Below are 27,938 nucleotides of genomic sequence, written 5' to 3'. Positions count from 1 at the left end.
ATTGTATTGTAAATGAAACTAATAAATACCATAATTATTTAAAAAAAAAGCGTACATGGAAGGCTAATTCGCGAATAAATTCATAGTACGATACTAATGTAGATGAAATATACTGTTTTTTAGGTACCGTATTACTAATGTCACGCGTAAAAAAACTTTCTTACCCGGAATATTGGTCGAAAGACAAATTTATGAAAACTGACATTTTTCATGATATTATGTCTCGAGATAGATTTTTAAACTTAATACAGTGCTTACATTTTAGCAATCCCGAGGTACTAAACTGTAGAGATAAATTGTTCAAAATTCTTGAACTAAATGATAGATTTCGATTGATTTTAAAACAAAATTTCTACCCGTTTCAAAATATTTGTATAGACGAAAGTTTATTATTGTTCAAAGGTCGCTTATCCTTCAAACGATTTATACCATCTAAACGCAATCGATTTGGCATAAAGTCTTTCATTGCTTGTGACTGTAAAACGGGGTATATTTTTGACATGATAGTATATTCAGGTTTGGAAACACACAGAAATTTCTGTGTTCCAAGAAAATTTGGGTAAATCCGGTAATATAGTCATGACTCTCATGAAAGATTATCTCGGGGAAGGTCACAGTTTATATGTGGATAACTGGTACACGAGTCCACTTTTATTTAACACATTACACTTGAAACAGACAAATAGTTGTGGTACCGTAAGAAAAAACCGCAAATATGTACCAATTATTTCAAACAAACTGCAAAAAGGAGAAATATCATTTCGATCAACTGAAACTTTATTATGTATGAAATGCAGGATAAAAGAGAAGTTTGGATGTTGACAAGTTTACATCACGCTGATATCGTAGCAACAAGAAAGTTCATTACCTTACAAAAACACCAATAAAAAAAACCAACATGTATACAGGATTACAATCGTAATATGGGTGTTGTAGATAAGACCGATATGGTAATTAGTACTATTGAGTGTATTAGGAAAAGTTATAAATGGTACAAAAAAATTTTTTTTTCATTTATTAGATATAAGTATTTGGAACGCATATGTTTTATATAAATACGTATCAGGTGAAGAGTTAAAATTCGTGACATTTCATTTACTAGTGTTAAAACAAATATTTGGAAAATTTTTTTACGAATTTCAAATACATACCAAAGGAAAAGAAATACCGACGATCCCTTACGTCTTATTGAAAGGCATTTTCCAAGTACTTGTGTCAATCCGTCTGCGAAAAAAAAGAATCAAATGCGAAAATGTGTGGTATGCACTAAACATAAAATCCGACGAAAAAGCAGATATGAATGTAAAAAATGCGATGAAGGTTTATGCGTTGATCCATGCTTTCAAATATAGCATACACAAATTGATTATTAACTTTTTCTATTAAAATTTTATCTTTATTCGTTCATTATGGTTTTATTATTTTTATTATTATTATATTAAAATTATCAAAATATCCTGTTAAAGTTGTCATATCCTGTGTTACATTATACATTTTGGATTTTTTCTTTTATATTTATTTACCGATTATTATTGAAGGAATGTACAAAAGTTAAGTAAATTAAAATAGCTTAAAAAGTTACTTAATATAAATAAAAAAAATTGATATTTTTAATTTTTTTGCCATTATTATTTTTTAAACCATAAGAATAGCATCAAATTTCCGGGTACTGTTTTGGTCACTGTCAGTGTCCATCAGTCAGTGGACAACTAGTCGCAGCGACCGACAAGCGAAAAACGCACCGTCCATATTGATGGATTCGTCCGAGAGCGCGCCGCAGTCAAAAATAACTATTAACCAATAGTTATGTCGGTAAGGGAACGCGATCGAGTTTTAAGTGTGCGCATCGTACCGTCGCGCTTTCTTCGTCTAGGTGTAGTAACGTGTTATGTTTATCCTTATATTTTTTGCAAGTTCTTGCACGGCACGTATCTACCTTGTGAATGCTGCGTGAACAATCAGTGCACAAACCCGTATGCTCAATGATCTTTCTTCGTTTCTCGGGTTTAATTTTTAATAATTGCTCACACTCGGACGTATAATGATTATTCTTGCATAATGAACACCGCTGACGTATTTGCGACGAGTATACTTGCATTTCATTTTGACGCAGTCCACTTTGTGAATACCTTTGCGGAATCGTGTAGCGCGCGTTGTTTTGTATTACGTTTCGAGAATTGCCACACCGCACGAATGACTTGGATGAATTGCTCATTTTAAATCTTTCCGTGTTTTTTGATTCCTGTATCGCATTTATATGCTTATTGATTACCATTAGAGGATTATCATAATACTCTTCTAGTTACTTCCATGCTATTTGGTAGTTATTTCCCGTAGTTTCTACCGCGCGGATTTTATCTTCTGCTTTTCCCGATAAGTAAGCCTTCAAATACGAAAATTTTTGTATATCTGGTAGGTCGGACTTTTTGCCGATGATCGATTGAAATTGATTCGCGAAGTTTGACCAGTCTTCGAACCGCCCGTCAAATTGCGGCAAACGCACCGCTGGTAATTTTAAGTTATTACCGTTTGTTTGAAGATTGTTCGCGTCTAATGGGGCATTCACGGCTGATAGTGATACAGGCGAATCGGTGGCTCGAGTTGTTAATGAATTGAATTTCGTTAATATTTCTTCTGCTTTATTTTCACGCTGTAAACGGCCTCGCGATAATCATCACTCTCTTGGATATGAGCTTCAAGTCGGAGCTTCAAAGTCGGAAGCTTTATTTAATAGATCGTCTTAAATAAGTTCAAATATCACTATATCCGAATTGATATCGTTTAATCTTAACTTGCCATTTGCTATATCCTCTCGATTAGGGTTGTCTAAACCGTTAAAGAGCTTTTTAAAAATCGTTAATTTGCTTTTTAATGCGACTGTTTGAAAAATTGCCCTGTCGTTGGTTCGCTGGAAACAAAGGGACTCGCTACAACGGTCTTAAATAATTACACAAATTAAGTGCGTGGAAATACGCAATTGTCGTCTTTATTGAGTCAATTATCAACCAGTAGAACAAGCGGCCTTCCGGAAGGGGTTTAGTACTTGCGACCATCTCCTCACAGTGATAATTCTAATAGAGAAATCAGTCGAATACAATTTCCCTCTGTACATGGCCTTCATTGATTATGAGAAGGCATTCGACTCTATTGAACACTGGGCACTGATAGAAGAACTCAACCATGCACGAATTTACTCTCGATATACTAAACTGATTAGAAGCATATACCAACATGCTAGAGCAACCATTAAAATGCACGAATGTACTAACAGCTTCACGATCGAGAGAGGTATTAGACAGGGAGATACAATCTCGCCTAAACTATTTACTTTGGCACTCGAAGGCGTCTTTAAAAGGATGGACTGGTCGGGTAAAGAAATAAATATCAATGACGAAAGATTAAATCATCTAAAATTTGCAGGCGACGTTGTTCTGTTCGCGGAAAATGAGGAAGACCTAAAAAATATGATAGCAGAATTAGAGCAAACATCAAAGGAAATAGGACTTAAAATCAACCTAAGTAAAACAAAGACAATGTGTCGACAAGATCCACAAATAACTGTAAATGGAACACGGATAGACAACGTCAGAGAATATATATATCTTGTACAAAGTGTAACACTGGGAAAGCAAAATAAAGATATGGAAATAGAGAGAAGACAACGACTGGGATTGGTAGCATTCGGAAAACTAGCTTTCATTCTGAAAAACAAAAAGATACCCCAGCACTTGCGATCCAAAGTATTTGACCACTGTATTCTTCCTGTTATAACCTATGAAGCTCAAACCTGGACCCTCACAAAACAAATAATAACAAAACTAGAAGTGACACAAAGGGCTATGGAAAGGGCAATGATCGGTATCTCGTTAAGACAAAGGAGAAGAAACGAATGGATCAGGCAGAGAACTAAAGTAACTAACATAACAACAAGAATAACACAGTTGACATAGGACTATGCCGGACACATAGTTCGCATCAAAGACAATAGATGGAACGCTAAGATGCTCAAATGGAGACCATGGGCGAGAAAAAGAAATAGAGGTCGACCAATAACTCGATGGTATGACGATATCAAGAGATCAGCAGGACTACCATGGATAAGAATCGCACAGGATAGGAATAGATGGAGAATGGATGAATACTGGGGCAAACGGATTAAAGAAGAAAGAAGATTGAGTCAAAAAGATAGATGAGAACAGTCCACTGAATTGCACACAATTTGAGTGTTTCGCACAGCGATTTTATTGATGCACTGCGAGTGAGATGTTGAGATCGCCTAACGGTCAGCGACCGATCACACGTGGTCGGCACACCACGAGAAGAGATGAGTGTAAAAGTTGATGCACTAAATGCCCCTTAAGCTGATTGACGCACCGTTGCTTCAATCGCTAGATGAGAAGACCGTAAGATTTATCTGAGAATTACAATGACCCTTGAGTTCACACACTAGAAAAAAAAACTATAATAATTGAGATAAAACCAAAGCACGTGTTATCGAAACCACGAGTAGGTAGACAATAATCGTTAGTGGCCGTTATTCCCGTTGAATCTGATGAGAAGAATAATGAATAAATCATAAAACTGAATGAATATCTAAAAAGAAAATACATACAACTCTACAAATCCTCCAGGGTATGTTACTTCTTAAAACATTCTGACAGATGTAAAGCCACTTTATATTTTGCGCATTCCCACTTCGTTGCGCTTCGAATTTTATGTTTATAGCAAATTTTGCACATCCTTGTTGGATGCTTTTTCCGAGGTGACGGATCTATATTTTGGGGGAAGTGAGCCTAATATTGAGCTTTGAGTCAAAGGCGTGTTTTAAATAATGATTTCCCACGCATTTTGTAGTCCGGTAATTTAACAATTTGTAAAATTTACTCTGCTATATGTACACGGTAATGAACATAAGTCTCCCGTTTTCGACTTTAAATGGTTTTCTGCATAATATAGGTATTGAAAAGAGTCATATCTGATATGTAAATGAAAAGCTTTTAGTATCCTTTCATGACTTTTCTCATTATTAGGAAACAAGCTAATTTCTGATCTTGATGATCAACTGCACCCATATCCTTGTTATATTCTACGATACATTTCGGCTTCATTACTTTCTGTAATTGTTTGTTTGATTGCTCGACCATCTCTACAGTTTTGTGTTTTGTGGAGAGCATATATACGTCACGTTTGTCTTTCCATCGCAGAGCTGTCAAATTATTGCAACATCTCCACACAAATTCTCCTTTCTTCTAAATATGCTTTTGCATGTCTCGTGGCATATTTTTTCTGTTCTTGCGTACCGTCCCGATAACGTTTGTCTATTGCTGATTTAATTTTAGAAACAGGTTGGGTGAAGAGTACCAGTTTTCCAGGAATAAATTATATCCTTTGTTTATTATAGATTTTGACAACTCCATCACAACGTTCTCCGATGCATTATCGTTTCAATTAATTCTGTCCTGGCCTATATATATATTATGACAGAAACCGGTACCTGCCAAATCTATGATTGTTGTGTCGTACTTTCCTCTTCACTACTCTCATCTATAATCATACGCCTTATACGCTTTGCGACTGGCATAATTGCGTCACTATCGGAGGATTCGTTATCACTACCTTCATTTAAAACTTTTGTACCTTGCATTTTGAAGAGGTTTCTTAAATTTTAATATCTGAACTGCTTAGTAACAGACACGATAAGAATCGTGACTGACTGTCATGAAGTACTGATAGAAACTAACATTCAGTCACGACCGTAACGGGCAAAAAGTCAGTCCGCGAGCTCGGCTTATTATGTTTACGTTATGCTCAAGTATCTGGTCGCGAGTCAGACTCGCTAAAGTACGGGAAAGGGTTAAGGGAAATAAAATAGAAAGGACATAGGTTGTTAAAACATTGTTAGGAGAACAGAGTAAATAATTAAATATTTGTTAGTTTGGATGAAACGTGTTACTTTATTTTAACAGAATATATATGAGAGTTTTAGATTTCGCGAGCGTGCTTCAATGCAATTCACTTTTCGACCACCGAACTCAGCACGGTTGTCTCTCGGCTCGCTTCGATGCACGAGCATCGCCGAGTATATTTCATGCTTGTACAGTTACACGCAGAACCGTGCGTCTGTACACTTGCTTACAGAAATACGCTGAACTCAGCTTGCTTTATTATAGATGATAAAAGGCAAACCGTTTATTCAACTACAAACGACAAACGTAAAAATAGGAAAAACAAACGGCACAAATGTGGAACAATCCAAACATAGTCTGCTACTGTCCTTCATCCCCTCGCGCATATTCGTATGAACAATCATATACACACATGAATACAACATAGTGATGCGTATAATTGCCGAATCTTCAACACAAATTATCATAAAGACTCATTTATTCACTAAGAAAAAATTATTAGTAACTAATTGATTTTTATCTTGTCCAGAAAATAAAATTATTAAAATAGGTGTCGTAGGAAGATTCGACGGGTTAAAAAATCTTTTCGAACGTTATTTTGATCTTGTTGAACGTTTCGTCCCTTTCATCGGGACTTCATCAGCAACTGAAATTTTTATTATGACTTATTTGAAATAGGATTGTTCTGTTTATTTATACCTCGCTCGTGATTTTATCTATGTGTGAAGCCAGTTCCTTTAGTCTTTTTCCAAAATATGAATTGTAAAATATAATATCTAAATGTAACTAGAATTGGAAAGCCCTTTTCATAATTATTTCCATCGATCTGAATAAGAATAATAGTCAATAAAAAAACAAATATAGAATAACGCTGCATTATATTATAAATACTAAAATACTCTCTTTTTTTATTACTCTGACATATATTCATCAAGTTAACATTTCGGATTATTATGCAAATCTAAATCGCTTTCTAACAGGTCATATGTAATTACAAAAGGAAAACAAATTTCAATAAATTTATTTATATTTTAGAAATATTTGAAACGTTTAAAAAACAAATGTTTCTTTTTTATATGGACCGTTTATTTTTAAGGTAGTGGAAGTCTATTTTCTATTGTTTCAAGAAAAAATCAAAAGTTTCCATATTAGTCAATTCAAAAATATTCATTAATTATGTTTAGTCTGACTATGTATCTATTATTTTTTTTGAATATGTAACTTGATTATATGAATTTCTTTTAGGCTAATTAAACTGAAACAATGTATATTTACGGGCTACAAATAAATTTAAATTACTGTCAGAATTAGTTAATTGTTAAAATCATTTAATTTGAATTTTGAAAAATCTCAAATATCTCTTTAATAAGAATATCAAATTTAAATATCACTTTAAAATTTTAATAACAAAAAATAAAATCGAAATAGAATTTTTTATTTTGAAAGTTATTTATATTGTTAAATAAAACATAAGATATTAGTATTATTTACTTATGCTCTTCATGTAGCAGTGTTTAGAAATATTCCTGATCAACACGAGGTATATAGTGTAATGACTATTCGCAATTCTAATATTTTTTGTAAGTAATAGTAAAACATATATATATATATATAGGGAATAGTTTTTTAACCCTACAGATACTCTAAATTACTCTTTACCCACACTCCCACAATCCCACACTCGGCCATTCTGAACGTAAATTCGTCTTTGAATGTATCTCTCTCTCTTCTTTTCAAGCATTCACTCATCCATAACATCTTTCGTTCTAATTTCGCTTTTATTTTGCATTTAGTATCTCACTCACTCATAACATCATTTGTTCTAACTTCGTTTTTATTTTACATTCTCGTATCTCACTCATCCCCATACGTACACTCATCCATATACATAGGCGCCTTCGTTTACAAATTTTATTATATTTTATTCTCGCTCGCTTTCGCTCTCGCACTCATTCTGTTCACAAGTGAAGTCAATCCACAGTTTTATGTGATCCGCGGAAACCGTCGTATTAATCGGGCCCTCGTGCTCACCAATCTTACTAACCACGTACCTGTTTCCTCGTAGTACACGCGTTATGCTATAGGGACCTAAATATGAAGTGGCTAAATTTAAGCCAGGTCTGAACTGAGTCCCCTTAATTGCTACTAAATCGTCTTCTCTGTAGGGACGAAAACCCACTCGTTTTTTATTATATGCCTTACAGTTTTCCGCCTGTAATTTCGTTATTTTTTCGGCAGCTAGTTTGCGTAGCTCTTCGCGGTTGTCGTGGAAGTCGTCTAACCACTCTTTCTCTAGATGGTCGCGAATCTCTAAATTTTCGTGTAAACGTGCATCTACCCCGAACATTACTTTAAATGGAGTGGTTCCGATACCACGATGCTGCGTGACATTCAGGTATTGCTGTGCTCGATCCACGAAACGATACCATTCCTCTTTTTTCGAATGCGCAAGTTTTGTCAACAACGGAATAAGCGTCCTGTTCACTCTTTCGACCTGACCGTTCCCCCTCGGTACTCCTGTGGCGATACACACATACTCGATAGCCTCTTCTCTGCAATAGTCCTCAAAATCTCGTGATGTAAACGCGGTTCTTCTATCGGATATTATTCGTCGCGGATTCCCAAAAATGACCGCCTGCTTTTTAAGACGATTCAAAACCTCGCTCGATGAAGTCGTCTTAGTCGGATGTAACCACGTGAATTTAGAAAAACTGTCGACCACTACGAGAATATGACGATAATTTTTTCCCGTGGAAGGAAGCTGTCCAAGATGGTCTACGTGATAGGTATCCAACGGTAGTTCGCCTTTATTAATAGGGTTAAGCAAGCCCTCTAACCTCCCCTCTTTTATCTTGGATAAAATTCACTCTACACAGTTGTGAATTACTCTTTCCAACTTTGGTTGTAGCCCTGGAATCCAATATTCTTTTCAAAAGCATTCTGGTTTTGTTCGCGGCGAAATGACTTATCACATGGTAATTTTTTTATAACTGACGATTGCATTTCTTTTGGTACGACTATACGTACGTCATCTCCTACTTTCTTAAACAACACGCCTACTCGTATGATATATCCATCGTCTTTACCAATTTTAACCATCTCGTATATTCGTTGTACATCGACGTAGTCTCTCTACGCTCGTCATAATCGTAACGTTATCGAATCAATCTCCTGGTCTAACGCGAAACACGAAGCAATCGGATTTCTACTAAGGGTATGAACGCGTGCCATCCTCCTACTCGGTCGATGCTCTATACTGTAATTAAACTGTTCAAGGGCTAACGCCCAACGCGCCACTACCACGCATAAATCCTTTTTCCTCATCGTAAGTGCAAACGCCTGGCAGTCCGTCACTATTTTAAAAGGAACACCCAATAGAAAAGTCCTAAACTTCCGTAGTGCTCTTACTATCGCGAGTACCTCTAATTCGTAGCTCGCATATTTACTTTCCATCGGTGTTGTCTGTCCACTCGCGTAATATACCGGGTGTAATTCTCGTGTTACACTATCTCTTTGCATTAGTATTGCACCGAACCCGCGTGACGATGCATCGGTATGCAATTCTGTTTCTGCTCAGGCCTTATATAATCTCAAGCAAGGATATTCGTACAACTTAGCTTTTAGTGAATTAAACGCGGCTCTTTCCTCTTCGGCAAAATCGACCTCTATGTTTTTTCTCAGTAAATTAGTTAATGAACGAGCAATTTCGGAATACTTCAGGATGAATTTACGGAAGTAACCAGTCAATCCTAGGAAACTCTGGATTTGACGCTCTGTACATGGTTCTGGAAAATCGCGTACCGCTTCAGTTTTCCGTTCGGACGGAAAAACGTAGCCGTTTTCTATAACGTGTCCCAAGAATTCCACTCTGCTCTCTAAAAATTTACACTTTCCCCAGTTTATTGAAAACCCTGCTTCACCCGCAACTTTTAGTCCTTTTTTTAACTTATTTAATCCGCTCGTTAAATCTTCCGACGGTATGATAAGGTCGTCCATATATGCTAACACTACTTTATCGTTTATTAGTTCTCTGAAAATCGCGGTAATGTACCTCTGGAAAACAGCTGGAGAGTTACATAACCTAAAAGGAACTCGTAAAAATTCATAATGCCCGTCAGGTACTATGAAGGCCGTAAACTTTCATGATTGCTCATCTACTGGTACATGAAAGAATCCGTTTTTTAAGTCTAACGTGCTGAATACTTTTGCACCCTGTAACGCGTCTAATTGGTCTTCAATCAGTGGTAGCGGATACCTATATCTTACTACTTTTCTATTGAGTTCCCGATAATCAACACACAACCGATTTGATCCGTCTTTTTCTCTGACCAAAACCACCGGACTCGCGTATTCCGAAAGCAATAGTCTTACAATACCTTCTTTGATCCACTCATCGATCTGTTTATTCGTCTCGTCTTTCTCTAAAGGAGATAACCGTCGCGCTCATCGGCTAACTGGTTCGTCGTCTTTTAACACTATTGTCATCTTAACTCCTACTTCCCGACTCTTTTTAGGAATTTACTCTTCTATCGCTACTTTCACCCCCTCTCTAACGCTCGGATCTGATATATGTGAAAGCTCTAACTCGTTCGTTTATACATCAATCGCAAAAACCTCCGGAACTTGTTCTGTTTGAATAACCGGCTCTTTGGGTCACATAAAAATCTCACCGTTCTTTATCTCATAGTTTATAGTGAGCAAAAAGTCAAGCCATAATATCATAATATACCCTAACAATTCATCTACCATAACTCGAATAGTAATGGGGTAAACCTCGTCGTCAACGCTCATTCTTGTTTGGAATACGCCATCGTAGGTCTCACCCTCGTGCTGACTCCATTGACCAAGATCTCTGCTCCTGTCAAGGTCGGCGAACCAATTCCTTATACTGGCTCCAGTTGATTATGGTGATATCGCTGCCTGTATCCACTAGGGCTGATACGACGTGACCTTGGATGTCCACCTGCTTCCAGATCTTGGGTCCTTCTACCGGTACCACCGTCGTTGCTGTCGCCGTGTTCTCCGCCACCGTGTTCGCTTCGCGTGACTGCACCCCTCTCGGACATAGTGCCGTTCGATGCTCTCGCTCGTTGCATTTAAAACACTTAGGACACTGTCCTCTCGTAGGGCACTCCGCGCCCATATGATTTGCCTCACCACAATTGAAACAACGTCTGTGTCTCTGAATTTCCAACATTGTAGCCTCCTCCCGCGCGCTTCGTTCCTCCTGACGCTCCTCTCCAAAGCTGCTGGCGGCAATGGTTCTCCCACCGCTTTTTCTCTGTGCCTCGGATTTGGTTCTCTCCCACAACGTGATGCTCGCGAAGGACCGAAGAAGATCATCTGTGGTTCGCGATGCCTGAGCTCGCGCTAAATCTCTTAACCGTCTGTCGGGTATCCCCTGTATGATGTACCCGAGAAGTTCTTCTCCTCTTATTGCAGTTCGGTTTCCCAAGATGACCTTTTGGTGCAGATATTGGGAAAATGTTTCCGTCGGCTTCCACATACGCTCCTCGAAGCGCATTCGCGCTGCGAATATATCTTCTGGGTGGTAGAACATTCGTCTTTTTTAATTGTCGTAGCAGCTCATCCGCCGCTAACGACACGTATTCTGTAGTAAAGTGATACCACTCTTTGGCATTCTCCGTTAAACGCGATGCAATCAATAACCGGGTCTCCGTATCGGTTAAATTAAAATCAGCTCTGACGGCTTGGAGCTTACCTTCCCAAATCTCGTTATTCGACGTACCATCGTAATAGTAAATAGACGTACCATCTTTAATGTCCTTCATTAAGGCGGCGATGTTTTCTCTTCTCGGCGGCGTACTTATCACAGGTATCTCGAAGTTAGGCCGACCACTGATACTTCTTAATTCCTCCGACAACTGCAGTATTTGCCGCTCCAGGGTTTCCATCCGCACCTCTCGTGCGTTTCCGTCTGGACCTTGAGTTCCCTCTTCGACAGATCGAGCATCTTTCTCTTCAATGCTTGCTCCTCTGGAAGTCCAACCTTTAGCTGGGTTTGCTTGCTGAATTCTGGCCAAAAGTTCGGCCCTTTTTCCATACGTTGGCAAATTGTATTCTCTTAAAATTTCTCTTAGCTCTTCTACTTGGAATCTTCGGGTGCGAAACTCATGATTGTATGGCTAATGATGTACACTTTACACTCACTGCTTAATTTCTCGCTCTATCTATTCTATTTTCCCGCTGTATCTCTGTTCAGATCCCGGAGTGAGTTTCCAAAATATGTAGTAAATATTTTTGAGCAACGCTACTTTTACTCTGTTCAGATCCCGTCTACTCTGTTCAGATCCCTTTTATTCTGTTCAGATCCCGGCTGAGCCCCCAAAATATGTAAGAAATAGTTTTTTAATCCTACTGATACTCTAATTTACTCTTTAGTCCGATATTGGTACTCTACTCTTTAAACTCTTACTCTACTCTTTTAACTCTTACACTCGTCGATACTCTTTACACTCGTTAATAAACTCATCAAACTCATCAAACTCGTCAAACTCATACCCCTCTGCCCATTCTCTCACCTTATATCCTTTCTTCCTTTTGTCTTCCCCGCATCCACATTAAATACATACATACACACATACTCTCTCGTTCCCTTCATACTACAATAATAAAGGAAAACATTTCTTATACCTTTACCTAACCGAAAAACAACTTTTTACTTATACTCGACTATTCTTGAATATTCATATTTCAACGCCTCTTGCTTCTATATTTATTCCAATCCCACATCTATGAAGACGGCGGAACAGTACTCTTTATTTTCTAAAGCTGTTATTATAGTATTAGTTAGTCTGTGTACTTGTTCAACGGTAGAGTGTTTGTTTCGGAATCCAAATTGATGGTCAGGAATCAGGTTTTGTCCGAAATTATTCGTTTCATTCTTTGGTATATTATTTTTTCAGTAGTTTCGATAGTAATGGTAAGAGCGATATCGGTCTATAAGAATTTACATCATGCGGATCTTTAGTAGGTTTAGGGAGCATTATAATTTCCGCGAGTTTCCAAGTACTTGGAAAGTAATGGACTCGTAATACTGCATTAAATATTATTGTGAGCATCCTAATTGCTTTAGATGGCAATTCCTTTAGTATTCTGCCATTTATTAGATCGTAACCTGGTGCCTTTCTTATTTTTATTTCTGATATTCGCATTCTAATTTCTTTGGCTATTGTGCTATTAAAGTTTTTATGTGATTGTGTTTTGCTTCCGACGTCATTTACGTTAGTGTCTGTGCACGTATGAATATTGAAGTTGTGTGCTTTGAATATGTTTTCTAGGTTTGTTGCGAAGATTTCCGCTTGTTTTTCTGTGCTTTTCGCCCAAGAGCCGTAAAAATTTCGTATGGCTGGTATTGATTTTACTGGTCTTTTGAATCTTTTTGTTGTTTTCCAGAGAGAGAGTAATTTGTATCTTCGTGAGGTGAAAGTGATGTCAGGTATCTTTCGAATTCTGCATTGTTGTAATCCCGTATGCTCTGCTTAACATCTTTAGTTACTTTGTTTAGTAGTCTCTTATTACTCTTTGTTCTATTTTTCTGCCACCTAGCTTTAACTTGCCTTTTTATTTTTATTTTATCCAAAATAATGCTAGGGTATGACGGAATTTTTCTGGATAAAACATTTTGGGATGTAGATGTCCACGCTGCTTCTTGTATAACATCTGTTAGGTTGTTAACTGCATTTTTTATTTGTAAAGAGGTCTTGAGCGGAATATTACAGTTCAATTTGAATTCTAAAGTTTCTTTAAAGATCATCCAATTTGTACTTCTATTGCACAGAGTTGGTGATTTTTTATATAGTATAGGTTTATTCTGGTAAGTTATTATTATAGGTGAATGGTCTGAACTGAGATCAAGTGATGATTTGGTTTTGAAGTGAATTAGGTTTAGGACTTTTAGGACGCCGAAGTCTATTAAGTCGGGAGTTTTATTAGAAGCTGATGGCCAGCATGTTGGTTCACCTGTCGTCAGGATGTCTAGGTTTGCGTTCGTTGTGTAGGAGTTTAAATTTTACCTCTTGGTAAAGTGGTTTTTGATCCCCAATATGGATGTTTGGCGTTAAAGTCTCCAGCTGCTATAAATTTATTACCTAGTTCCTTGAAAAAGTTGTTCCATTGGTCGATTGTAATTTTAAATTTTGGCGGTGCATAGATAGCCGATAGTTTAATTGAATTACCCTGTGTTTTTAATGTAATTGCGGTGGCTTGAAGGTAATCGTTGTCTGTTTTACTGTGTAGATGATGTTTTATCTCGTTCTTAATAATTATGGCAGTTCCACCTTGAGTTTTACCTGAAAGATGTTTTCTGTCATACATGGTGTAGTATGGAATATTTATATAGTTTTTGTCTGTGAGATGAGTTTCAGATACGAGTAGAATGTCTGTATCATGCGTGTATATTAATGTTATGGTGTCTTTAATTCGTTGTTGTAATCCGTTGCTGCTCCAAACCGCTATTTTTATTTGTGTATACATTATTTGTTATTAAGTAGCGTTTTTGTTAATAGTTGTAGCATTGTGAGGATTTGTTGCATTTGTTGTTTTAAAAGAGAATTTCGCTCCATTATCGTTGTTGTAATGATTTCTGTATTTTTAATAGATTGTTTTAGTAGTTCTTTAATGTCCGATGTCTCCTCAGTGTTTAAGTCTTTTGTATTTGTATGTACACGTTTGGTTACTTCGGCGTAGCTTCTCCTTGATTCGCTGAGTTCAACTATCGGAGTATTATCCCTGTTGGCATTTACGTTTTGTTTATTGTAGTATGTTTCATCGTAAGGATCTTCTAGAATAGGTTTTACCAATACTTTTTTTCTTAGCGTTGAAAACAATTTTTGTTGTAGTAGTTTTCTCGTCTGACATCCTTTATAATTAGCTGGGTGATTACCGTTGCAGTTTACACATATAAGGTTTTTATTTTGCCCTCTTGAGGACAGAGTGTTGTTAAATGTTTTTTTGCACATTTGACACAAGCAGGATTTCTGTTGCAATAATTTTTTGTGTTTCCATAAGATTGGCATCGTCTGCATTGACGTATTTCTCTTTTAGTTCTAGGTGGTCCGACTTTAATTATTGTATTAAGATGGGTATTAATGTCGTATATGTTTTTTTTATTATTCTGAGGAGCCTGTTCGATAAAAAATAAAGGTAGCGGCTGTTTGGTATTGAATTTTGATATATTATTTATTCATCTTACCTTGTAACCAAGTTTGTGTAATTCATTTGTTATTTTAACTGTATTTGACTTGGAATGAAGTCCTTAAATTACGATTTTATAGCTCTTCTCGTTTTTTTCTTGATACTTGTGGTATCCCGGGTTTCAAGTTTTTAGTGCATTTATTACCTTTCTGATTGTATCTGATGGAGTAGTTTGTACTTTCACTTTGTTCTCTATAAGTTGTTTTATTACTATTTTGTTCAGTTATATAGCTATTTTGTTCAGCTGTCTCATTCAATAACTCGAGCAGAGGGTCGATGATTTCCACGTCGATTTATATTGGTGGTGGTTTTACTGCATTTTTTCCTTCCAATTTTTCAGTAGTATTTTTTGGTTTTGTCGACAGGACGAGTAGATCATAAGAGTTGCTTATGGATATGTCTTGAAGCCATTTTGTAGGTAATAATGCTGAAGAGTTATTATTACTGTTTTTTGGTTCACCATCTTGCGCTTTTTTGAATTCTGTAAGCGGGAATCTAGATTTGCGAATCTTCGGAGTCTGTATCCATCTCACTTTCCATACACGAGTTTCTATTATCTATTTTGATTATTCTCATTTCTGTACGAGCAAGTTTAGAGGATTGTTTTGTTTCCATCGACGGTTGACCTATTTCGATATTAGCTCTTATTCGAATAATATAACTGCTGCCTTTATTAACAATTTTAAGAGGTAGGATGTTGTTAATTTCCATGGTCAAAGCTTTTTTGCCATAGGATTAAACATGCGGTTACCCGCGTGGGTGCAGTGTTACCTTGTTAGAACACTGGTCACTTTACTCTTGAAGTTGCAATGTAAAGAAATTTTGCCAAAAAATTGCCAATAAGAGAATTCCTATTTTATTGATATGATACATTAATAACTCCGCCTGCACGATCGCAGATCAGCGATCATGTTGACGGTCCTAAGCCCGGGAAAAGGAGGAAGGTTGTTGGATCAGGTTAGCTCCCTACCCAACGTAAAAAAAAGACTACGGCTCATAGAACAGACACTCTGCCTCGGAATAGGACGGATATACAGATGACGACACATGCAATGAAAAGGACAACGAAATGGAAGAAAGAACATATAATGCGTCTGGCTACCTGGAACATCAAATCATTTAATAATAAAGATCAAGAAACCCTGAAAGAACTGAAAGATAATAACATCGATATATGCGCCTTACAAGAAACCAAAAAGAAAGGCAAAGGACAAATACAGTACGACGACTACTTAGTGATCTATAGTGGTGTAGAAAAACAAATCAGGGCAAAAAAGTGGTAGCCATCGCAGTATCCAAGAAATACAAAAACAACATACAAGAATGCAACTACATATCTTCACGAATATTGGTGGTAAAAATGAAAGCGGAAGACCAAAAATTAAATATAGTGTCAATTTATGCACCCGAAGATAATAAACCGAAAGAAGAAAGAGAAGCCTTCTACGACCAACTACAAAATTTAGTCGGATCATTACCAAGTAACCAACAAATGATAATCCTTGGAGATTTTAACGCCCGCATCGGAAACGAAATAATACCTGGAATAAAACAAGGGTTCAACGAAAACGTGTTAAATGACAATGGAGAACTAATGACACAGCTATGCACATTTAACGAGCTAAGGATTAATAATACATTTTACAATCATAAGGAACACTATAAATTTACATACAGCAACACCAGAGGCTTCAGGTCTACAATTGATTATATTGTCACCAACAGATACGTACAACCAAACCAAATATTAGATATCAGGACGTTAAATTCCGCGAATGTAGGAAGCGATCATAGCCTGCTATTAGCAAAGATAAGAATGAAGTTTAAACCCCAAAGAAATCTTGCCCGAGCAACTCAAGAATTGAAAATAAACATCGAGTCACTATGGAACTTACCAACCAAACAACTATACGAGAACAGGTTGAAAGAAAAAATAAAAAAAAACCCAATAAAAGAAGAGGATAGTATAAACACAGCCTGGAAGAAACTAAGAACCAACATTTTAGAAGCTGCATATGAAGCCCTGGGAACACGAACTGTAAAAAACCGGGCTAGAATGATCAAAACTCCTTGGTTCCGCCCAGAGATTAAGGAAATATGCAAAAAAAAAAAATAGCATACCTTAACTATAGGGCATTAAGAACACCTGAGTCATACGAAACGTATAGACGAATCCGGAATCAAACAGCGACATTAGTAAGGCAAACAAAGCAAAATTATTGGGAGATTTTTTCGAAAAGAATGGAGAGTGACTTCTATGGACTCCAAAAACAAATCTGGCGATTTATTAGAAATCAAAGAAAGGAGGTCAATGAAATGATAGAAACAAACCAGATCACAAAAGAAAATTGGATTAACTATCTAACAGAGCTCTATAAATCAGAAGAACCTCAAACGGAACTAAATACGCCAGAAATAATAACTAGAAGCGACATACAAATTGAGTCCAGTGATGTAGAAACAGCTATTCGAAGACTAAAGAATAGGAAGAGCTCAGGGCAAGATGGCATCCAAAACGAGTTACTAAAATATGGTGGTCAACGTCTCACACAACAATTAACATTCATAATCCAAAAAATACTACGCCAACATAAAATACCTGACGAATGGCGAACTAGTACAACTATAGTTATGTTTAGAAAAGGAGACAAAAAGCTGCCTACAAACTACAGGGGAATAAATCTTGTAAACACTTCATTAAAACTAACAACAAAGATTATAACGAATAAAATTAACAGCTTAACGGATCTAGAAGACGAACAGCAGGGATTAAGATCAGGCAGATCGTGCACAGACGCGGTTTTCATCATAAGACAGATAACAGAAAAATCAATTGAATACAACAGACCAGCATATATGTGTTTCATTGATTTGGAAAAGGCATTCGACCGAGTGCAGTTAAAGGATGTTATACACCTCCTCTATAACCGGCAAATTCCGAACAATCTTATCAAGACCATAGAGGACTTCTATAGAAACAATAAGATCCAAGCAAAGATAAATGGCGCCTTGACTGAACCGATTGATGCAGGTCGTGGTATCCGACAAGGGGATTCCCTAGGTCCCCTGCGTTTTAACATCATTATGGACGAAATAATAAGAAACGTAAGAAACTGAATGGTAAAAAACATTTACGATCGTAATTGCCTGGTAAAAACCGATCAGGATTAAATGTTAAAGGGTCCTTCCAATATTTATCGTTTCGATAAAGTGTAAGTATAATAAGCAGTAGATCACAATCTTTCGGTATTACAACATTCTCGTCCACTAAATAAATTAAATAAACACATATAATTACTACATAAAACAATAATGCGAATGGTAAAAAATATATACATGTAGTCATGTAGTATATGTAGGAATACCTTTCACATCTTTTTGTAAAACTCGACCAAGGACAGGAGCAGGAGGAAAGAGTCGTAATGTCTCCTTGATAACACGCTCCAAATACTTCATTTTTTTAATATCTTCAAGTGTAATAGGAACATTTTTGGGATTGCTTGAGCCGTACATTTGGTACAACTCTTCGTATATTCGTTGCTGCAATCAGAAATATATAATAAAGAAAGAAATATAATAAAGAGAAAAATATAATAAAATGTTAGTATAAAAATATATGTAGGATTTTTAAATGGAAAAACAGTTTTATTACAAAACGCAGATCCTCTCTCTTACAACGCTCAATTAGTCCAGTCAACGCGGGCCATCTCCTTTAAATCTCAGGAAAGAAGGTGGAAACTTGATATAAGGGTAAATAGATGACGCTGAATCGAATGGTGCTAATTTTTTTGAGGTGGAAAGTGCCGTTTTTGAGAAAAAGGGTAAAAAAGGGTAAAAAATAACTTTATCTTAGAATCTAGGCATTTAATCGAAAAAAGTTTCAAACAAAAGTTGTAGAGAATTGAAAAATACTAAAAAAATGTTTTATGATTTATCTTCGTATTTTCAAAAATAAGCGAATAAAATTGGATTGAAGATGGGAAAAAAATTGTAAGAGTGGGAGAAAGCAAGCTTATCCCTCCGTCGCGTTTTACACGAGAGCGAGCTAGTGTGCGTGCGAGCGTCCGTGTGCACTAATACACAAACGAAGGATCTTCGGCAATCTTCGGGACTCTCGGTCTTGAATGAAAGTGCGAGTGAGAGAACAAACCAATATTTCTCTCTTTTTATTTATCATGCGATAACGAGTATTATTGTCCTTGGCCATCGATTGTTGAGCGTTCTGATATCTCTCTTTTTATATTTTTTCTTTCGGTAGCAAGAATTTTACGTCTTGGCCATCGAGCGTCGAGCGTTTTGTATACGAGTGCGAGTGAGAAAGAAAACCGATATTTCTCTCTTTCTATTTTTTCATTTGGTAGCCAGAATTTTACGTCTTGGCCATCGAGCGTCGAGCGTTTTGTATATCTATATATATCGGCGTATAAGCGCGGCATTTTTACATCGAATCTTGATGCTTATGGCACGCCGTTTCTTTATTTATTGTCAAAAATAATGAACCTTGAGTAAAAAAAAAATAATTAATTTTAACAGAAACTATTATTATTTAGTTGAGAGTAAAAATAATGAATTAATTTTGTGTCTCGCCATAAAATTAATTAGAATAATTAATTGATATAAATTCTTTGCCTCACAAAAATTTATTTGTATATCAAATTGAATACGTATTCTCTTTAAGACGAAATTTAAAATTTAAATATTTTTCCTATTAAATTATGTATTTTATAAAATTTTAAATTACTGACTTTTTGTCTCGTAAAAATTTATTAGTGTATCAAACTAAATACATATTTGAAAAAGAAGAATTTTGTATCCACACATAAAATTAATTCAAGATATATATGAAAGGATATTCTAAAAACGTGGAATTTATTTTTTGTCTATACATAATTTTAATTCATTTTTATTATGTTATAAGAAAACAGTAATTCATTCTGATTCATCTTCGAAGTCTTAAGAATTGTACGAAAAAAATTGGACAATTACCAAGTGGTGCGTTAGCGTAAGTAGTAATGTCTTCGCTTCTCGCGCTGGTTTATTAACGTTCGATTCTTCGTGGGGGAATTATTTTTTTTATAAGTTTTTCTATCCTTAACAACGAGACGGTCAGTAAGTCCCACCTCAGATTTTTTTCAAATTTTGCACTAACGATATAAAATTTATTAAGAAATCAACATTATTACGCGAGTAATAAAATTACCAATTATAAATAAAATAATATCCAATAAATAACAAAAATTAATTTTTAACGTTCCGAAACGATACATTTTTTAGGATGATATTTACAGGATGAATTTGTAATGTAAGTAATAAACTTCGTTTATTTGTGCAGGATGTAAAAAAATTTATTGCTTTGAATTTTTTTGTAATAATTTTAATTTTTTTTCTATATATAATTAGAAATTAGGAAATGTAAAAATAATTTATATAACCTAAGGATAGAAAAACTTATAAAAAAAATAACTCCCCTACGAAGAATCGAACGTTAATAACCGGCACGAGAATCCAGGACGATACAACTCATGCTAGCGCACCACTTGACGAGTAATCGACTTTTTTTGTACAATTCTTAAGACTTTGAAGATGAATAAGAATGCATTACTGTTTTCTTATAACATAATAAAAATGAATTAAAATTATATATGTCTAGCCAAAAAATAAATTCCACGTTTTTAGAATATCCTTTCCTGTATATCTTGAATTAATTTTATGTGTAGATGTAAGATTCTTCTTTTTCAAATATGTATTCAATTTGATACACAAATAAATTTTTGTGAGGCAAAAAATTAATATCAATCAATTATTCTAATTAATTTTATTACTTAATACTATTCCATATGTGGGACGACTTGGTTTTGCATCCCAATACGCTGGCACGATTTTTACAACAGGTCCAAGTTTTAACCTTGTCTTTGTTATTAAATATCAAATCACCCGGATGGTGTACGCAAACTTCACGCCTGTCCATATTACCATTTGCGCGATACAAATAAAATCCTTTAACACACATGGAACATCTAGTTTCGATGACGTTCAATTCACCGACAGTCGATATCGAACTGCTCCTTTGTCTCATCATAGTTTCGTTGATGTAAGCCCTTCTCGAGGAGGACGTGAACGATGACGATCTAACGCAATCCCGATTTTGTTGTCCGTCGTTGTCAATTTTGTTAGAAGGGAGAAGATTGTTCGTCGCGTTGTTAGATTGATTCTTCGATACGAACGGTTTGTGCAAATTATTGACGAATTGTTTGAATCTGGCATCGAAATTCCACGCACAGGGATAACCAGCTTCTATTAAATAAAGCGGATGGTGTACGTAAGTGCGTAAAACGTATTCCAATATGGTATCGTTGATGATAAATTCGTCGCGTTTTGTTCGAACGAAATCGTATGTACTTTTGCTAGGATATCTTCCTTCGATCCAATAAGGTGATACACCGTTACAATATAAAGTTTGATGATCATTAGTTCCGATATCGATCTGTCCCAATTGTCCTTTCAATTGTACCCTTGCCAATTGGCCAGCCAATTGTCCGGCCAATTGTTCGCTCAATTGTTGATGATAAATATTTGGGCACAGGTATACCTGTTGTTGAGGAACGATAGAACGACAATTTGCTTATGATTGTTGGACGGACATCAATTGCACGTACAATTGATGAAAGTATACGTTCCTTGCCTTTTGTTGATAATGATTTAATTTGCATACGTTTTTGTTTTGATTGTACTCCGGCATATACAATTGTTGTTGGCGTTGTTGGCGTTGATAATCGGAATGTGATACCCAATGACAATTTCTACTTTGATTGGCTGTTTGACGATACATTTTTCCTGCTGATGCTGATGCTGCTGCTGTTGCTGTTGCTGATGCTGCTGTTCCTGTTTGATGATTTATCCTTATTCCACCCTCACATTCGGCAAATTTATTTGATAACTCACGATAACGTCCGATCGATGCTGGAACGTTTATATTACGTCGATTAGGTGCATATGAATACGATGGTATTTTTGTTGGTAATGTTGACGCCTTTGCTGTTACTTCCATCGTTGCTGCCACAGCAGCTTCCACGGTTTCCATCATCGTCATCATCCCATTTGGCCGCTTACAATCTTTATGTCAAAGATAAAAAACAAATTTTAACATGAGCACACATTATTTATTTATTTTCTTTTTTTTTTCTTTCTTTCTTTCTTTCTTTTTTTCTTTCTTTTTTTTTCTATCCTCTTTTTATCCTTCAATTTTTATATTTTTATTTTTATTTTTAGTTTTCAATTTTAGTTTCTTTTTTTTTTTTCTTCATCATTAACATATCATCCGTTTGTCCCTACGATTTATTCCAAGCTAAGTCGACGATTTAACAACGTTGTTTATTTAACAATATTATTATTTTGTTATATTATATGATAAATCATTCTAATTTTAACCCATTAATTATTATTGTTCAATTTGTATTTTTCATATATATATTTGTTTGTTTTGCGATTTATATATAACGAATGGGTTAATTTAAGAATAATTATATTCAAAAATTATAATTACGATTAAAAAAGAAAAATACTTCAACTAATCGATCGTTAACTCGAGTATCGCGAATTGTATTCGCATATATTCGCAACATTAATAATCTCTATCTAATATATTTATTAATTTCTTTTTTCATTATATCGTTTAATCATTGTTTCATTTTTTTTTTATTATTTAGAAACCGGGAAAGTTTGTATGAACATTTTCTAATTAATCGTAACGGCTTTCTATATGGGGGGTGGAGGGGGGAGGGGGAAACACCGTTAATTTATAGAAAGTAGAATAAAATGAGGTCGTAAAAAGTTGTAAAAAAACAGATCTGACAAAACGAGTATTTATTTATTTTTTTCTTTTTTCGTTGACGCGCCGGAGGGGTGGGTCTTTTTTTCGTCCCTCATTTTATTTTCTTTTTTCGATTTAATTTCTTTTCTTCGATTCGAGGAGTGCAAAACACGAGGAAGGGGGGGGACACGGTCTCTTTAACATCTAGGAAACGAGAAAACGAGATAAGAAATAATAAAACGATGACCCAGATTATAAAAATGATTAATTATATATATATGTAATAAAATAAAAAAAAGAAAAAATATAAATAAATAAAATAAAATATAATTCCCCCCCTTCGACCCCCAAGAAATCGTTATATTCGTTATTAGTTGGTTAATCATTTTCATTCGATATTTAATATCCTTAATTTTACGATCAATAATATTCACAACATTGTAATTATATTATTTATTAAAAAAAAAAAAAACATTGTTACGTGTTAATATCGATTCGATAGCAAATTCACGAAATTATGCCCCTAATTATTAAACGTTTCGTTATATTTCAATTAATACAATTCGCAATTATTTTTATCATAATACCACCACACATAACGTACGCACATACACGCATAGACATATTCATAGATATCGTATTTTCCTATGTTGAAAATTGTAATTTTCGACGGGAAAAAACGAAAAATTATTATGAAAATAGATATATTATGAATTAGATTATTCTGATGACAAATATTGTTAAATGAAAAAGAAATTATTATATGGAAAAAATTATTATATGAAAATATAGAATTATTATAATATTTATTTATTCATATTATATAATTATATATTATATAATAAATATAAATAATAATAATAATAATAATAAACTAACACGTGCGTTTGTATAAAAAAATCTGAACTGGGTGAGTGGGTGGGTGGTCACCTTGGTTGGTAGAGGAGGGGGATAGAAAAAAAGGAGGAAAAAAAATATTAAAGGAACGATTAACTCATCGTGTTACATTGTTACACCGTTACGTCATTTAAATGAAATCATTACACGTGTCTACCCCACCCCCCTATCCCCCCATTCCCATAGAAAACTGCACGCGTGTTTCGTTTGATGAATGCATCATGTTACTAATACATAATTCCTATTGAAAGTATTATAATAAACCCCCCCACCCCCCCAAAAAAAGAAAATTCATCCCACATTACTATTAAAATTAATAAAAAATAATTAAATAATAAATAAATAAAAAATATAATAATATATAATTTTTCTTATGTTTTGTTTTCTTCTTCTTTTTTTCCTTTTTTTTTCTTCTTTAAATTAATAATTAATAATAATTGTGTGTATATGTACGTGTGTTTGTGTGTGTATATATATATATATGTAAAGGAAATGTATTCCTTTGATGTGTTGTCGCACTTCAAGCAGCTCTCGTTGGAAGGATCGATTAATAACATCGATAGAAAGAAATGATTGGGGATTGATAAACAAAGGAAGGGGAAGAATACAAGATAAAGGAGATGTGAAAAGGAGGACAGAATATTCGTTATAAATATAATTAAATAAACTGTTTAGAATAGGTGGGAATAATAAACTTTAATTGTCGTTTTTTTGGTTTTCACGTAAGGGTATTTAGATATAGTGATTGATGTAATTAAATTATGTACATAATAAATAGCAATTTGAATTTTGGTTTTCAGAAAAACAAATTTTAGTTTATTGGTCAACCTCACTTAATGATAAGAGTTTTAGTCTTATATATATATGTATGTTGATGATGATCTAAATACAGAAGCGCATGAGATCAATGAAAAATGAATAAATAAATAGAAATAAGAAAATAAGATTGTAATTAGAAAGAAATTTGAATGAACAACGGACGTAGAAGATCTAATATGACGATTTGCGTTAACAAATTTATAAATAAATACAAAGGTTTCTTTTTTTTAATATGTTAAACGTTTGTTTTGAATAAGATTTTTTTGGTCGTTCGCGCATTTGCATATACGAATTATATAATAATAATAATATGCATAAATTATATTCTTAATTAATTAATAATAATAATAAATAAATTGTTGAAATTTTTATATATTCCGATGATTATTAAATCGATATTAAATCTTTATCTCGTTGATTACCTCTTTTTACTCGTCCTATTTTATCTTTTTTTTTCTTTTTCTTTTTCTTTTTCTTTTCTTTTCTTTTAAATAAAAAGAAAAATTACGTAATATTGTATTAAGAAGGGGGAAAAAAAGAAAGAGCTATTAAATTAATTTCTAACGATCGTTACAACGTAAATTATACCATTAACGATATTAATTTCGTTTATCTTGTGAATTAGAAATGAATTAATAACAGAATGACAGATATTTTATTTTAATTTGTTTTTTTTTTCTTTTTATTATTTTTAATCTTCGATCTAACACAACTGTCGACTTATCGAGGATAATAATTCGTAGAGAGATTCGGAGATTGAATAATAATTATTTAATCATTAAATTTAATATTATTAACAAATTTTTTATCCGTTCGTCCGATTCGATGGAAATAAATTCGTGGCTGACCATAAATAAACAAACCAAAAACAAACAAAAAATACGAAATAAATCTAAAATGCAAATAATTGAAAACAACGATAACGAATGAAAGTATTGCGAATTTAAATGATTCATTAATATTATTATTATTATTATTATTATTATTATTATTATTATTATGATTAATTTAATTATCATATAAAAAAAATTAAATATATTTTCTTTTTCTTTTTTTATTGAATCGAATTCGGACAAACACTATCCTGATGAATGAAAAAAAAAAAAAATCATAAATAATTTAAAACGAAAAAAAGAAAAAAAGATTATATTCACGATTGGATAATTTGAATATAAATGTTAAATATAGAAAGAGGAAAATAATGAAAAGGTAAAGATAAGGATGATTTTATTTTGAGGTTAGTTCGAAAAATCATTTCTTTCATTTTTTTCCAACTGACATTTGGCTTCAAGATGTGTTCCACAAAATGTTTTATTTCATCTTAAAGAACAAACATTTAGACTTAATATGTGCTCACAATGATTTATTTTACCTTTCAGGATTAACATTTGGCATCAAGGTGTGTTCCAAAATGTTTTATTTCATTTTAAAGAACTAACATTTGGACTCAATATGTGTCCCCAATGATTTATTTTACCTTTCAGGATTAACATTTGGCATCAAGGTGTGTTCAAAATGATTTCATTCATATTTTTGATGTATCAACTGAAAAAGGGATGAAAAGAAAAATAGAAATATTATAAAGAGAATGTATTTTACGAATAAAAGAATCCGGAAGAAAAGAAAGGTCAAAATTACCTTTATTGAAATTTCTTAGATGTTACCCTATTGTACTAACTTTCACCAAATTTTGTTGGTCACATTTTCTCTTTTCCTTTTTTTCTATTTATCTCCAATACTTTATCCTACCCCATAGGAAAAATTTGCTTTCATTGTTTTTACTTTTCTAAATATTATTAATATTTTTATAAATATTCATTTGTTATTCTAAATCAATGTTATCTATTCCCATACTTTATCGTAAATAATTAACAGTTAAAATCACAGTTCACGAAGCATTGAAATCACTTGCTACACGTTCTTTCGTTAATGACATTCTTATCAGAAATATCAGATAAGAAATTTCTTCATATCGAAACGGACAATTGGAAACCCCTCTCATACACTAATGACGAAAATTTAAATTGGTAAATTGATATTTTTAAATCAAGAATAATATTATGTTAATTGAGAGAGAGAGACTAATATTTCTATGGGGTTTACGTTGATAGATGACATCAAGTTTATTTACACAACGTTTTATTCATTCGTTAAACAACGTTTATGATTCATTTACATCGATAATTATTTCTTAACATTAATGTAATCTATGGGAAAACATATATAGCTTTCATTTTATGGTATATATAACTCGTTGATAATTTTTCTAAGATATATCTAAATTTATAAGTATTAAAAAGAATATATTATATATATATTTATTTATTAATTCTGTAAATTCTGTAAATCATAAATATATATATATCTACCGGACACACACACACACACACACACACACATTTTGCTTAGTCAACTTGAATACCTTTTTTTTTAGTTCGACATCTATATCTAAGTTTGCTTCGTTGTAACGAAGTTTTTGTTAATTTTCGTTAATTGTTCTTAATCATTGCATTTATAAAAGTTTTATTCGTTACTATCGGTGAATTGTTTTCGTACCAACCAACTAAGCTCCTTTCCACACCTGATTCCGTATACTCATCATCTCATTACAACGGTTAAGTTCCACTTCCGGCCCAGATCCCGGGTAAAGTACTGGCTCTACAAGCTGACCCAAAATAGGGCATTTATTCTCTTTGCCGAGAAGACAGCAAGAAAGTCGGTATCGGAATGGAGAATTATAAAAATTGTTTTTCCTGGCAGTCCTCTTCTAGGACGTCACAAAAACTGGTATATATATATATATATATATATATGTAGGATTCGTGAAAAAATTGGGCCGTTGGACAGACTGGACCGGGACTCGAACCCGGATCTTCCGCCTTCCGGGCGACTGCTCTTTAACCAATTGAGCTATCCAGGGCCCACCGTCCAATCTCCTCACGAACGCCTACTTAAGTGTTTGGCTTGGAGGTGCTCGCATCCCACATATATATAACAAAAATATATGTAAAATAAATTTATATTATATTTATATTATATTATATATAATATATATATAAAAAACTGCATAAAACGTTTTGTCTTTTATTAACCGATTTGTTAACATACGAAAAAGAAAAATCAGTCAATTTTGACCATGTCAGTTAAATTAACTAAAGGGTTTCATTTTAACCGACATAGGTGAGTGGAAAAGAGATAGAAATTTTAAATTAACGAAATGTTAAAAGACAGAAGTGGGGGATGGGGGTTGGGGGTGGGGGGTTTCATTTTAACCAAAATAGGTGAGTGGG

At 34.1% G+C, this 27,938-nt stretch overlaps 1 protein-coding gene across 1 annotated transcript in view; it reads right to left on the bottom strand.

The window, feature by feature from the left end:
• Positions 1 to 15,415: 15,415 nt before the first annotated feature.
• LOC122523798 (cytochrome P450 4C1-like) overlaps positions 15,416 to 27,938 on the bottom strand; it is a 33,107-nt gene continuing 20,584 nt past the window's right edge. The window contains exons 10-12 of the mRNA XM_043645673.1: positions 18,488 to 18,662; positions 18,258 to 18,389; positions 15,416 to 15,603 (exon numbers count right to left, since the gene is read on the bottom strand). Of these exons, the coding sequence (XP_043501608.1) occupies positions 15,416 to 15,603; positions 18,258 to 18,389; positions 18,488 to 18,662 (495 nt within the window). The remainder of the gene's footprint in view (positions 15,604 to 18,257; positions 18,390 to 18,487; positions 18,663 to 27,938) is intronic.

Source organism: Polistes fuscatus, unplaced genomic scaffold, assembly GCF_010416935.1.
Source record: "Polistes fuscatus isolate 324 unplaced genomic scaffold, CU_Pfus_HIC Scaffold66, whole genome shotgun sequence".
Taxonomy (NCBI): Eukaryota; Metazoa; Arthropoda; class Insecta; order Hymenoptera; family Vespidae; genus Polistes; species Polistes fuscatus.
The sequence above is the reverse complement of the archived record's forward strand: the minus strand, read 5'-3'. Positions and strand labels throughout refer to the sequence as shown.